Below are 14464 nucleotides of genomic sequence, written 5' to 3' on the forward strand. Positions count from 1 at the left end.
TCCCATCCTTTAAGTTCTTCCTCCAGGTACTTCCCCATTTCCTCAAAGTCTGTGTTTTTGAACTGTAAAACTCGGGTCTTTGTGGTTCTTTTCCCTATTCTTTTAGTGATATTAAACCATACCGTTTGATGATCACTGGTGCTGAGGTGGGCACCCACCTGGACATCAGAGACCTTATCTGCATTAGTGAGCACTAAGTCGAGTATTGCTCCTTCTCTCGTGGGTTCCAACACCATTTGTTTGAACAAAGATACTTGCATGGCATCCACTATTGCTCTACTATTTTTAGTTTCTGCAGATGGGATTTTCCAGTCTACATCTGGCATATTAAAGTCACCCACGATCACCACTTCTCCCTTCTTACCTATCTTATGGATGTCTTCAACCAGATCTCTGTCCAGCTCTTCCTTTTGGTTTGGAGGCCTGTAAACCACTCCAATATAAATGGACGCTCCGTCATCTTTTTTTAGGTCGACCCATAGAGCTTCTTCCTTACCCCAACTTCCTTGCAGCTCAGATGCTTGGATGTTGTTTCTGACATAAAGAGCCACACCTCCCCCTTTTCTATCCTCTCTGTCCTTCCTTAACAAGTTATAGCCTGGTATTGTTGTATCCCATTCATGAGATTCTGTGAACCATGTTTCTGTGATAGCAACAATGTCCAATTCTGCCTCAGTCATTAGGGCCTGCAGATCTGGGATTTTATTTCCCAGACTATGAGCATTTGTGGTCATAGCTTTCCAGGTACTCTCTTTAAGGTTATTGCTTTTCCTGGACTCCTTATGAGACTTTAGTTGAGATTTGTTATTCACTTCACTCTTTCTTTTTGCAGTTGTGCCACTGTTGACAGAGTTATCCATCTCAATTAGATTTTTCTTTTGGTTATGGATCTTGAAATTCTGCATGCATTGTGTTTTTTCTCTCTTTTCTGGTAACACTTCAATATTTTTCTCAAGAACTTCTTCAGTTTTTAATATAGAGAAGGCTTTTTGTTCTTTTTGCATTTGGTACATTGTGTGTCTCCTCATCACAGGTCTAATTCTACCAGAGCCCACTGTATTCCTGGATTTTAAAGAATTTCTTAATGACCTGTTTGAGTGGGAGGGTATACTTGTTGGCTGCCCATCTGTTAAGAATGGGTGACTGTGGGTCCTACCTGAGCCTAATGAATCTCCTTTTCTTGACTCCTGGTTTTTCTGTGATATTGGGGAATTATTTTCTGAGTAATGCAATGTGGGTGTAATACTTTTAATTGAAGCTAATTGATCTTTAATCTCAGTCAGCTCCTTTTTCAAGGAATATCTGATTTAAGTTAACCACAGGTTAACCACAGGTTTTTGAAACCACCAGAGGTGGCAGTAGTGAGCTGGTATGCCCAGCAGAGCTGTAGTCCCTCAGGTATTGGAACAGCGATCGAGGATGGCTGAGCTGTTGAGAAACTGTAGAAAGTGAGTAGGCAGAGTAGGCAGAGTTCATGAACAGAACTAGATGACAAAACTCACATAAGGTCTCAAGGAAGCTCAGGAGCTGGAAAGGTTTAGGCCCTCGAGGAGCGAGTACCTGGTTCCAGGGAAAGCTCTGAGAGAGCGATAGTAACTCACAAATGTTTCTAGCAGCGATAGCTTCCAGGCAGTAGAGAATCTTCAGAGTGTCCAGGAATATGGGCCCTCGAGGAGCGAGTACCGGTTCCTATCTGTAATCTGAAAGTATAGAAAAAGAGCAAGGACCCCGAGGAGCGGGTACCTCTGGTAAGTCCGAGGAGGCAGAGTAGCTTGGATAGCCAAAGCGAGTCCTTGCTAACTCGTTTGTTAGCGAAATAGAGACCTTTAAATATTGGAAGCAGATGACGTCATCTCAGGGGGATGCCCCTGAGGTTCGTGCCCTTGCTGGTACTTCAATCAGAGCGCGCGCGTGCCCTAGGTCTTCAGGCAACATGGCGGATCTGCAACGTCGAGCCGGTCTGGGGATGCCGAAGGGAGATGGCATGGAGACGCCGCGGCAGCCAGCCGTCCATCAGACCTGGAGGGAGTCGTCACAGAAGTAAAGAGGGTGAAGTGAGGACGTCGAGCAGCGACGGTCGCAACAGTTACAAGAAAGATATATTATGTTACTGAAATAAAATAATTTCCAAGTGTACGTTTTTTCTTGTAAGTTCTCTCTTGTATTTTTCTGTAAGCTGTAATGCTTGTTAGTTCGTGAAAATGCAATAAATAAAATATTTAAAAAAAAAAATTGATATGTGTGCATATTGAGGTTTGTATGTAGCCATGGGCTTTATGAGTAAGTTAACCGGATAAACCTATGTGGTTAACTTAAATCAGATATTCAGCAGTTCAGTTGTGTCACTGAATATACCTGGTTAAATCCAAAGCTACATAGGAACGTTTATTCGGATAACTTAGAACAACTTTATAACATGAATAAAGTTATCCAGATAACTTACCTGGATAATGCTGAATATCAGTTATCCAGATAACTTGGTCTTCGCCTCTGATTTTCCAGGTCAATTTTACTCGTATAAACACAGAGGCAGTGAGTGCAGCGGGATTTTTAAATCCCGCGGGTTTGTCCAGCTAAGTCCCAAACCTAGCTGGACAAACCTTTTCGATATGGACCTCACTCAGTTAGTTTTTGAAAGCCATTTACATGCATATTTCCATTTATTTCGTCTAGCATTTGACACACAGGCTTCTCAGATACCAGTGTTTTTAACTATGTGACCAAACTGTATTGAAGGTACCTTAGATTTTTGGTTATGGGAAAAGTCTATTTGACTTGTCTGCTTGTCATGTTGTGTGCTTTTTATGTTATTTTAAATGCATTTTATATATGTGAACTTCATAAGCCACCTTGAGCTGTGTACAGAGGCATAGAAATCTAATTAATTAATTAATTAAATATAACACAGTTTTAGGCTATTATAAAATAGCCCGGTGCACAGTACACACAAAAGCATGCATGTTACCTGATTTTGCACATATTCTTATGTGCACTGGCGATCATATTCAGGAGGGTGGAGTTGGGATTTACTCGCATGTGCATAAATTAGCCTGCACAAGTTATGGCCTGTGAAAAGGAGGTGTAACTTTGTGTGGGTTATTTTATTCCTTATGAAGGGGCACTGACCCAATGATTTACAAAGTTAATTTATGCGTGTAAATTCATTTCGCAAATATGCAGTAGTTTGCATGTAAATGCTACACACAGATTTTACCACTACCCATATAATTAACAAATTACCCTCATTATAATATACATGGTGACCCAGGGAAAAGTAGCCTGCCTCCAATGCACTGGTATTGGAGGCAGGCTACTTTTCCATGGGCCACCCTGTATAATCAGTTAAAAATATAGAAAAGTCTTATTTTTAAAATTAACTTTTACCATTTGTTCATTGCAGGGCCTGTAATTCAGTATTTACAGCATTAGAACATTGTCAGGAAGCCATAGAAATTACAAGTGAGGACCATCTCATTCAGGTGCGTAAGTTGTTCAGCTTCTTGCTTGTCATTAACGAGTAGGTGGATGAAAGCACGAAGCCATTGCTTGCCTAAGCTTTGCTACATTTCTTCTCATCAAATGGCACTGTCTATTTTAATAGTTGCAAACAGGAAGTAAAAATGCCCAAGGATACCAGGTGGACTGGCCTCCTATGAATGACCAAAGAAACAGATCGGAAATTGATCCAATATTGCAGTAGCAACCAAGGAAGAAAAAGGATCAATAGACACCAGGAAATCTTTATTGAGCACAGAACGGATTTAAACCCGACTCAGGCCGAGTTTTGACGTTTGAGCTGCTTCAGGGGCTATTCATTCTATTGCTGATAATTAGTCTCCATGTGTCTGTTGAGCTTTGTAAATATGCACCACAGATGAGTCAACGTCTCATGTTGGCTGATGGCTTGATCAACATAAATAAATCGTCGACCACCATGCCGAGAAAAACAGCTTACAGTTGGACAGCATTGCACCGGAAAATGCTGACCGACTGTAAGCTGTTTTTCTCGGCGTGGTGGTCGACGATTTATTTATGTTGATCAAGCCATCAGCCAACGTGAGACGTTGACTCATCTGTGGTGCATATTTACAAAGCTCAACAGACACTTGGAGACTAACTATCAGCAATAGAATGAATAGCCCCTGAAGCAGCTCAAACGAGCGAAACTCGGCCTGAGTCAGGCTTTAAATCCGTTCTGTGCTCAATAAAGATTTCCTGGTGTCTATTGATCCTTTTTCTCCTATGAATGACTCCTCTAAATATATAATGACCTTAGTGAATGTAAGCCCTTGTTTTTTAGTTTTTGTTCCACAATAAACTGTGGGATAAAAAAAGATTTCAGATTGTGTGCTCATAGTCTGAGTTAGTAATATGTCTGGGTAAGCGGCCATCTTCTTTCTAAATTATTGTCTTTTCCTGGTTATATATTGTTTGTAGAGGCAGTCCTCCCTGATGCAGGAGATGCAAAACATGGAGTTTATGTCGGGTGACCAAATGTTTACTTCATTATGAGATTCACATTAATTTTTACCATTAAAAGCCTTTATATGGTTTATGATCAATCATTGTTTGGACATTATAAATTTGTGGTTACATACCTCTCTTTGCTGATATCAATTACCCGGTGTGTTTATGATCAACCCCTCACCATTGCCATTTGCTAGCTTTTACCATTTTACTTGGCACAGATGTCAAGCTCAGTGGTCTGTAGTTACCTGGCTCATCTTTGGAGTCCTTTTTTAAATAATGATATTACATTGGCTACTCTAGTCCTCAGGTGCAGAGGCAGATTTCAATAATAGGATCATATTAATAGTAGTATTTTTGAATTCCTTCCAAATTTTGGCATGAATACCATCAGTTCTGGTGATTTGCTGCTATTCAGTCTGTCAGTTTGCTCCAGCACTGCTTCCAGATTTACAATTTGTTTCAGTCCCTCTGAAACATCTCCTGTAATGTGTAGATTCAGAGTGTGTATCTTCTCAACATCCTCATCAGGTGAAGACAGAAGTGAAAAATTCATTTAGTTTTTCTGCTATGGTCACCCTGAAGGCCTATTTTATACCCTAATCATCTATTGGTCCAACTGACTCCTTCGCAGGCTTTTTTATGTATTTGAAAATATTTTTATATTTTGTTTTGTCTGTTCTGCAAGTCTCTCCTCAAATTCTCTTTTGGTCTGCTTATTGATGTTTTACATCTAACGTACCAGTGGGGGGTTTTTCCCAGTTTTTTTCATTGGTACTGTAGAGCAACATGTCAACTGTTCTTTGTTAATTGTTTGAAAAATTAATAAATAAAAGAAAAAAAAAATACTATCTTGAAACCCTGTGTTATGTGCCCCGTCTGCGCCTGGCGCGCGCACGGGCCTGCTCACCTCGTTAGCTCCTCTGCAGGTCATGGGTCAGCCTCCCCAGCAGCAGCCGCGAGCTCCTCCAGGCCTCGGTGTCCTATGGCGGCGGTCGCTGAGCCTTCCACTAAGCACCAGGCCTCACGCCGGAGTTCAGCATCTCCAGTGGTGTTGGCCACGCCCCTATGAGCATGCGAGCACTCCGCCTGGTCTCTTGTAGCTCCGCGGCACGCCCTGATTGAACGTTCAATATAAGGAAGTTCCTGCCTGCACTTCCTTGCCTTGGCAATCGGGTCGGTACTGTAAGTGTACTAGTTTGCCTCCGTGTTCACAGTCTTGTTCCAGCGTCCTTCTGTTCCAGAGTCCGCCTGTTCGTCTCCCCAGATAGTACCCTCGGACTATCTCTCTGGTACTGACCTCGGCCTGTTCCTTGACCATTCTATCTGCTGCCTGGATCCTCACCTCTGCCACTAATGTAGAGAGCAGTGCTGGGACTGCTTCTAAGTGAAGTATCTAGCTTAATTGGTTAAGGGTAGTAACCGCCACATTAAGCAAGCTATTTGTTTACCTAGGCTGTGCAATTTAGTCCTTGTTGGTTGTTGTCTGAATTTAAATCCTTTCTTCATTCCCCCCTGCCGTTGAAGCAGTGAGCTGCGCTATATATGTATTCAAAGTGAAGTATCAGGCTTGATTGGTTCAGGTTAATAACCGCTGTAACAAGCAAGCTACTCCCACGCTTATTTGTTTACCCAGCCTGTGCAATTTCTTCCTTGTTGGTTGTTGCCTGAATATAAATCCTCTTTTCTTCATTCCCCCTTGTCATTGAAGCTGAGAGCTGCTTGGATATGCATTGAAAGTGAAGTAGCAGGCTAATTTGATTTGGGGTAGTAACCGCCACAACAAGCAAGCTACTCGCACGCTTATTTATGAATGCAAATCCTTTTTCCCACATTTCCTCTTGCCGTTGAAGCATAGAGCAATGTTGGAGTCGCATTAACCGTGCGTATGTTTATTGAATAAGGTTATTAATCATCAGGTAGTAGCCGTCATTCCCGCAAGCCACCCCCATGCCTCTACTCTTCATTCACATCCTCAAGACTTTATGGATCCAGAGTGTTTATCCCATGCCCCTTTGAAATCCTTCACAGTTTTGGTCCTCACCACTTCCTCCGGAAGGGCGTTCCAGGCATCCACAATACTCTCCGTGAAGAAATGCTTCCTGACATTGGTTCTGTGTCTACCTCCCTGGAGTTTTAAATCGTGACCCCTGGTTCTTTTGATTTTTTTCCAATGGAAAAGATTTGTCGTTGACTTTGGATCATTAAAACCTTTCAAGTATCTGAAAGTCTGAATCATATCACCCCTGTTCCTCCTTTCCTTCAGGGTATACATATTTAGATTCTTTAATCTCTCCTCATAAGTCATTTGATGAAGACCCTCCACATTTGTTGCAACCGTCCCTTTCCGACGGCTTCACTCCGCCTACCTCTCTTTGTTTGCTCCTCCTCATGCTGCGGATGGATGCCTGGCTACCGCGGCGTCTGCCTGCCGTCTCCTCCGACATCCCCGGACTGGCTTGGGTGCTGCCTCCCACCATGCTCCACTTGTACCACAGGGCGCCCGCGCCGCGCAGCCCTTCTTCTTATTTCCTACTTGGCGCGAACCTCCGGGGTGTCCCCCCGTGATAACGTCATGATGCCCGGATATTTAAAGCCTACAATGTTTGCTAGCCTTTGAGTTAGCAAGGGGGGTAATCCTACTGGAATCCTACAGATGGGATTCGCTCTCCGTACCCAGCTACTCTGCCTCTCCAATCTCTATTGGACTCTCTAACGCTACGGGGTACCCGCTCCTTGGGGGCCTCACTTGCTTTCCAGGTCGCTATCAGGAAACCGGTACTTGCTCCTCGAGGGCCCATGTTCCCTGACTCGCTGCCAATTCCTACCTTCTCTTCTGCCTGGAAGGATTCGCTAATCTTCAACATCAGTGAGTACTACCATCTTCACCTCAGTGCTGTTCCCTGGAACCAGGCACTCGCTCCTCGAGGGCCTGCCTCCGTTCCAGCCCCAGTACCATCTCTGTGGAACCGCTGCATGAGTACATCATCTGCAAGCCTCCCAGCTCTCAGGGTTCAGATACTTGCTCCTCGAGGGTCTGCTCTCCCTACCCTGGTGATCTCCATACTGGGGTCTTGTATATTCTCCACTGTACTCATTCTCTCAGTTCTTTCCACTACAGCACTGCTCCCGGAGGAGTCGCTGTTCCAGCACCTGAGGGATACCAGCCCTGCCGGGCTATTCCAGCTGCTCACTACTGCCACCTCTGGTGGCTTCCTTACACAGTCTAATAAAAGATCAAACTCTGTTTGTGTGTCCTGAGCTATGCCTGACCTGTGGCCCCTCATGGGACTTCCCCCTGTGGGCATGGTCAACTGCCACAGTGTCCAAGGGTCAATGCAAACCTCACAGTTTACAACAGATTGCTAACTCCCAGGCCTGACCCAGCATATTGCTGAACAATAAGACCCATTGGAGAAACTCACTTCAGCGTTTTATCAGCTACAAGCACAGAAGACGCAAGGCGCCACTTCCAGTAATGAAGGTCAGTTACCTGAAGTAACTACAAAGACTATGGTACCTCCAGCTGCTCCAGTTCATTTCTCGGGAGAGATTCAAAGGACTAGAGTTTTCCTAAACCAATGCTGCATGCATTTTGCATTACAGCCTGCACACTTTCCCACAGCTTACGTCAAGACTACTTATATTCTATCTTATCTTGATGGAAGGGCCTTGTCTTGGCTTTAAATCTGTGAGAGCACAAGGATCCAATCCTGCAGGATACTGAGGGATTTATAGAATTATTTAAAACTGTTTTTGATGATCCTGCTCGAGTGACTGTTGCTGGTTCTGAGATGGTGGACCTGAAGCAAGGTAACCGACCACTGGCTGATTTTGCAATAGAGTTCAAGACTCTTGCTACAGAATTATGCTGGGAACCTAGATGCCTGAAAACTCTCTTCTTCATAGGTCTGAATACTTGTTTGAAGGACGAGCTTGCCGCTCGAGAGACACCTGACTCGCTGGATGAGCTAGTGACTTTGGCCACTAGAATCGATCACCAGCTTCGTGATAAAGTGAAAGAACTCAAGCCTACTAAAGGACTGGTTCAGAAGGAGACTCATGCTAAACTTGCACTTCGGGTGGTGCCAGCAGCTCCTGTTGCCAGTGGAGAACAACCAATGCAACTTGGTTGCAGTCATTTGTTCAAAAGAGAGAAGACTTTGGAAGAGGCATGGCCTGTGTATGTACTGTGGACAAGCTGGTCACAATGTCCCAACATGCCCTGTTCGTCCGGAAAACGGACGGGCCTAAATCCTTCAGGAGGACTGCTCTTAGGCCTTACTACGCCTTCTCCTCCACTCTCTCTACCAGTCTCCCTGACTTGCGGACCATCTACAATCCAAACTCTTGCCCTTGTGGATTCAGGGGCAGGAAGCAACTTTATACTTCGACGCCTAGTGGAACATTTGAGGATTCTCCTCGTTACTTTAGAAGCTCCACTACTCTTGTCTTCCATCCATGGAGAACCTTTGCCCGGTGATGTGACCTGTCGTACTGAATCAGTGACTCTTCGCACCGGAGCCCTCCATACGGAGACAATTCCCTTCTTTGTGTTCGAGAAGGCCATGCACCCTATCGTTCTGGGGTTACCCTGGTTGCAGATGCATCAGCCTCAATTCGACTGGTCCTCCTTGGAACTCTCCTGCTGGGACCCAGGTTGTCATGGCAGATGCCTCAAGGAAGTCTCTCCTGTTCCCTGCATGCCTACAACTCTAGTGATGGCAGGACTGCCGTCACAGTACGCATCATTCAGTGATGTGTTTTCCAAAGAAGCTGCTGACATCTTCCCTCCACACAGATCTTACGACTGTGCCATTCGGCTGAAACCAAATACTGAACCTCCTAAAGGATGTGTCTATCCTCTCTCTGCAATAGAGAACAAGGCTATGTCCGAGTATATTGAGGAGAATTTACAGAAAGGTTTCATTAGACCTTCAAAGTTGCCGTCCATTCCACTCTCCTCCAGTTTCTTGTTAACTAGTGACGGTCCTTCTCCGGGGTCTTCTTTATCTGTCTCCACCCATTGATCCTTTTCACCTTTCAGTTTCACTATACCACTTTGGACTTTTCTTCTTTCACTGATGTATCTGAAAAAAGTTTTGTCACCTCACTTTACCTCTTTGGCAATCCTTTCTTCCGCTTGACTTTTCATTTTCTTGATTACTTTCTTCGTCTCCCTCAGTTTTATCAGATATTCTTCCTTGTGATCCTCCCTTTGGGGTCTTTTATATTTCTTAAACGCTGTTCTTTTATCTTATTTTATCAGCCACCTCCTTTGTGAACCCGATAGGTTTCATTTTTTTCTTGCTTTTCTTTACTTTTCTTAGTCGCTTCAGTAATTGCTCCTTTTAGTTTGGCCCACTGTTGTTCCACATCTTTCGTTTTCTCCATCCTTCTGGTTCTTTCTCCAGGTACTTCCTCATTTCAACAAAGTCAGTGTTTTTGAAACACAAAACCCTGGTCTTTGTGTGACTTCTCCGTAACGTATTATTGATATGAAACCATACCATTTGATAATCACTAGTGCTGAGGTGGGCACCCACCCAGACATTAGAGACATTATCTCTATTAGTGAGCACTAAATCAAATATAGCTCCCTCCCTCGTAGGCTCCATTACTATTTGTTTGAACAGAGCCACTTGCAGGGCATCCACTATCTCTCTACTGCTGGTAAATTCCGCAGAAGGGATTCTCCAGTTTACATCCAGTAGATTAAAATCTCCAACAATCACCACTTCTCCCTTCTTACTCATCTTTTGGATGTCTTCAATCAGATCTCTGACTAGTAATTCCATTTGATTTGGAGGCCTGTAAACCATGCCAATAAAAACGGATGCCCCATCATCTTTTTTTAGGATGGTCCTTAAAGCTTCTTCTTTGCCCCATTTACCTTGCAGCTTGGATGCTTGGATATTGTTTTTGACATAAAGAGCCACTCCTCCCCCTTTTCTGTCATCTCTGTCCTTCACATTACATGTGATGGTGGTTCGTCAGAGATCCATTTGGCCAAGATGGTTTGTTTGGCTAGTAAAAACGCTTTCGCCAGGAACTGCCAGTGGTAGGCTAAGGCCCAAGAAAGATTTTCTCTTATACAGTTAAATAAGCAGAGTGCTGACGACAATGCAAGGTTTATGCCCAATATTTCTTCTGGATATTGCATAAGTTGAGCCCAGAATTGCTGGATTGCTCTGCATGACCAGAAGCAGTGAAAAAGCGTGGCCGAAATGAAATGACATTTCGGGCATCTGTCATTTGGCGCCAACCTGATCAGGAATGCTCTAGTTGTTTGAGATATATATATGCATTGTAGAAACTTGAATTGGGTCTCCCTGAGCTGGGCATTCTCGGTGACGTAAGCCAAAGATTTAAAGCATGTCCTCAGAGTCTCTATAGAGAGCGTGAAGTCCAATTCTCTGCTCCATCATGCCACCAAGGGTGGTATCAAATCAGAGTCATCCTGGAGCCGAAGCTTTTGCATCATTGAAGCACAAGTCACTCGCTGTTTCTGTGATGTAAAAAATTTAAACAATGGAGAATTCTTGGAAGGAGATGAAGTCTGTAGAAAACCATGCTTTATAAAGTGCCGTATCTGGAGATATGCATAGAAATGACTGAGAGGTCATGTGAATTCTGTCTGCAGTATTGCATTAGTTTGTGTCTGGCCAGTGTCTTCGGATAGTAACTGACCCACCATCGATAAGCCTTTATGCTTCCATATTCTGAAAATGGAGTTCTCTAGCCCCGGTTGAACAGATGGGTGTCCTATGAAGGAGAGAAAAGGAGGTGTTTGCCACGGCACATGAAGTCTGATGCATAACTGTCGCCAGGCCATACAGCATGCTTCCTCTAATGGGAAAGCATGCACTCGCATTAATAAATCAGTCCCATTTAAATGCAAGAGATTACTTAGTGAGTAAGGTTTACACCATTCATGTAGCATTTCTACTGGGGAAAGCCGATCAGTTCCACATATAAATCGCATACATGTCACAACAAACATGCAATGTTATAAGTTTGTATATTTGGGCATGCCAAACCACCCCCATATAAAGGTTTCATCAATTTACTTATATTTAAATGCGCTCTTTTATTATTCCACAAAAAAACTTCCAAGCACTCTATTTAGCTCTAAAGTATGCTTCTTTTTAATCCACACTGGTAAAATCTGAAGGACAGAGAGCCATTTTGGAAGTTCCATCATTTTAAAGAGCTGTATTCTACCCGTTAATGAAATGGGATGGGCTCTCAACTCCTTTAACATTTGCTTGGTTTTAGCAAGTAGAGGGAGGGCGCTTGAGTCATAAATACCTTGTATGTCCACTGGTATTTTGATCCCAAGGTATTTCATTTCAGTATGTACCCATCTCAAGGGAAACATTCCAGGCCACGTCTTTTGCACATTACCTATTTCATCCAGAGTTTCAGATTTGTCCCGATTTATTTTTAAACCAAAGAATTCGCCAAATTTGGTTTGTAAGTCCAGTAGTGCTAGTAAGGAAATGGCTGAATCTAACAGGAAGACTAGCATGTTGTTGGCGAATGCCGCCACCTTACAGGAAGCCGGCCCCAATTTTAACCCTTTAATGTTGGGACTTTCATCAATGGCTCTCAATAGTGGGTCAAGGGATAGAATGAATAGTAATGGGGACAGAGGGCATCCTTGTCTCACTCCCTTCTGAAGTTCAAAGGGAGGTGACTTGATGCCGTTGGCCAAAATGATAGAGCTGGGGTGTTGATAAAGTAAGGAGAATTGGTGTAGAATGTTCCCCTCAAATCCATATCTAAGTAATACGGAGAAAAGATACTTGATTGAAAGCTTTCTCCGCGTCGAATCCTACCACTAAAGCTGGAACCTTATTAGTTTTACACTGAGACATGGCTAGCCTCAACCATAAGATATGTTTGCCATTGGTTCTGCCTTTCATGAAGCCCACTTGGTTTGTGGAGATCAGGGAGGGCAAAACTACATTTAATCTGGTGGCAAGGATCTTAGCACATAATTTTAAATCAAAATTCAGTAGTGAGATAGAACTGTATGGTGCAAGAAGTAAGGGATCTTTGCCGCTTTTTGGTAGAACAGTTATGTAAGCTGTCGTGGCTTCCTTTTAGAAGCCCTCTGAAGATACCCCTATGAAAAATGCCCGAAGGGTCTCTCCCAGCTCCCCTTTCAATAATTTATAGAAATCCACGTTCAGCCCATCTGGGCCAGGGGCTTTGTGGGGAGGACTGACTGTTATACCTTCCCAAACTTCCTGAATAGGAAAGGGCCTATTTAGCCACTGTAATTTCTCTGTTGTTATTTTGGGTAATCAGAGTTTCTGGGGAAAAAGAATCTTCTTTTATATGTGCAAAAGGTGGCGATTCTTTCATTTATAATTTTTAGTAAAATTCTCGAAAAACTTTTACAGATCGCCTGGGCAGTCGCGTGTCTCATGCCCGTTTGGTCCTTAAGTGCCTCTATAAAATTGCTATCCCTTTGTGCTCTAACAAGATTAAGTGCCTCTATAAAATTGCTACCTCCTTGTGCTCTAACAAGATTTTCAAGTAATTTACCCACTTTTTTCGAACCTGTATAGCTTGTGGGAATGAAACAGCAGTATTTGTTGGGTTCTCTGATGCAAATAACAATTTAGGGTATATAACAGTTCACGATATTGCTGTTTATGGGTGTTTGTTGGGCTGGTAATTAATGTTGCTTTTGCTTTTTGTAGGGCTTTCCCCAGATCTATAATTCTCTGCTTGGCTAGTTTGTTTTGGCGAATTAGGTAGGATGTAATCTTTCCCCTCATGGCTGCTTTCCCTGCCTCTCAAAAAAGGGTTGGGTTCTTTTGGTGTTGTGAGTTGTGCTCCACATATTCCCTCCATTTGGTTTTCAAATATTCCTGAAAATTTTTATCATGATGTAAGTGGGATGGGAAACACCAGCGAAGTTGTTCCACTCTAGGTCCCCCTAACTTTGCTTCAATCCATACCATTGAATGGTCTGAAAACTCTGATGGGCCTATTTCCACTGCTACTATTTTAGGGAAGCAAGCAATCGAAGTTAATATATAATCAATGTGAAACATTGATACATGTGTGCTGCTATGTGAATATAATCGTGAAGCTCTGGATGTAATATTCGCCAGATGTCCACTAACTGAAGTTGTTTGCAAATGTAGGGAATTCCCTTATATTTATCAACCCTGGTGCTGCTACCTGAGTTGATCTATCAAGAGTGGGGTCGGCTACACAATTTAAGTCCTCTGCTACAATCAAGAGCCCTGAGAATTAAGAAGTAATACCTGTATCAAATTGGTGAAGAAGTTGTGATTGTAGATGTTGGGTGCAATTTACATAAGGTAATATCTCTATACCAAAAAGCTTCCCCCACACTATGATATACTTTCCCTCCTTGTCCTGAATTTCTTGTACTGCCTCAAATGCTACTTGCTTCCCAATTAAAATTGCCACTCCTGCTTTCCTGTTCACTGCTGGAGAGAAAAATACTTTGCCTATCCAATCTTTAGCTAGCTTGCTAGTTTCGCTAGCAGAGAGATGCGTCTCTTGCAGGAAAGCTATTTTGGCCTTATGGCGACGAAGGGATTGCAGCATCTTGGTTCGCTTAATCAGAGATGCTAGACCTGCTATATTCCAAGAAACAATTCTCAAAATTTCAGCCATAGTTTTGCCAAACGATCCATATCCCTGAAATGTCCCAGATAAAAGGAATCATATTACTTCTGCCCCCCCAGCCTAAGAGGGCAGTACTTTCCTGTGAAAATACCTCTCTCCTCATGCAGTCTCCCAACATGGTCAGCTGTGAGATACATAAACTGGTAGCAAACAAAACTATGCCTTTAGATTCGTAGAGCATTTTTTTCCTCCCCAAAACCCAGTAACCCCAATTCCAAGGCCTCCAAATCCAGGAGACAGGGATACCACATGTATTATCTGTACCAGTTCTCCCTCCGTCATTGACTGGTGTACCAGCCTTTTCAGTGCAAACAAACAA

General features: G+C 43.3%; 1 protein-coding gene across 2 annotated transcripts in view; it reads left to right on the forward strand.

Moving 5' to 3' along the window:
- The window catches only part of PDE8B (phosphodiesterase 8B), a 382442-nt gene that overhangs the window by 208295 nt on the left and 159683 nt on the right, over window positions 1-14464 (forward strand). For both annotated transcript variants that reach the window (XM_029575379.1, XM_029575388.1), the window contains exon 8: window positions 3401-3479. In XM_029575379.1, the coding sequence (XP_029431239.1) occupies window positions 3401-3479 (79 nt within the window). The remainder of the gene's footprint in view (window positions 1-3400; window positions 3480-14464) is intronic.

The sequence above is a fragment of the Rhinatrema bivittatum genome, chromosome 1, assembly GCF_901001135.1.
Source record: "Rhinatrema bivittatum chromosome 1, aRhiBiv1.1, whole genome shotgun sequence".
NCBI lineage: Eukaryota > Metazoa > Chordata > Amphibia > Gymnophiona > Rhinatrematidae > Rhinatrema > Rhinatrema bivittatum.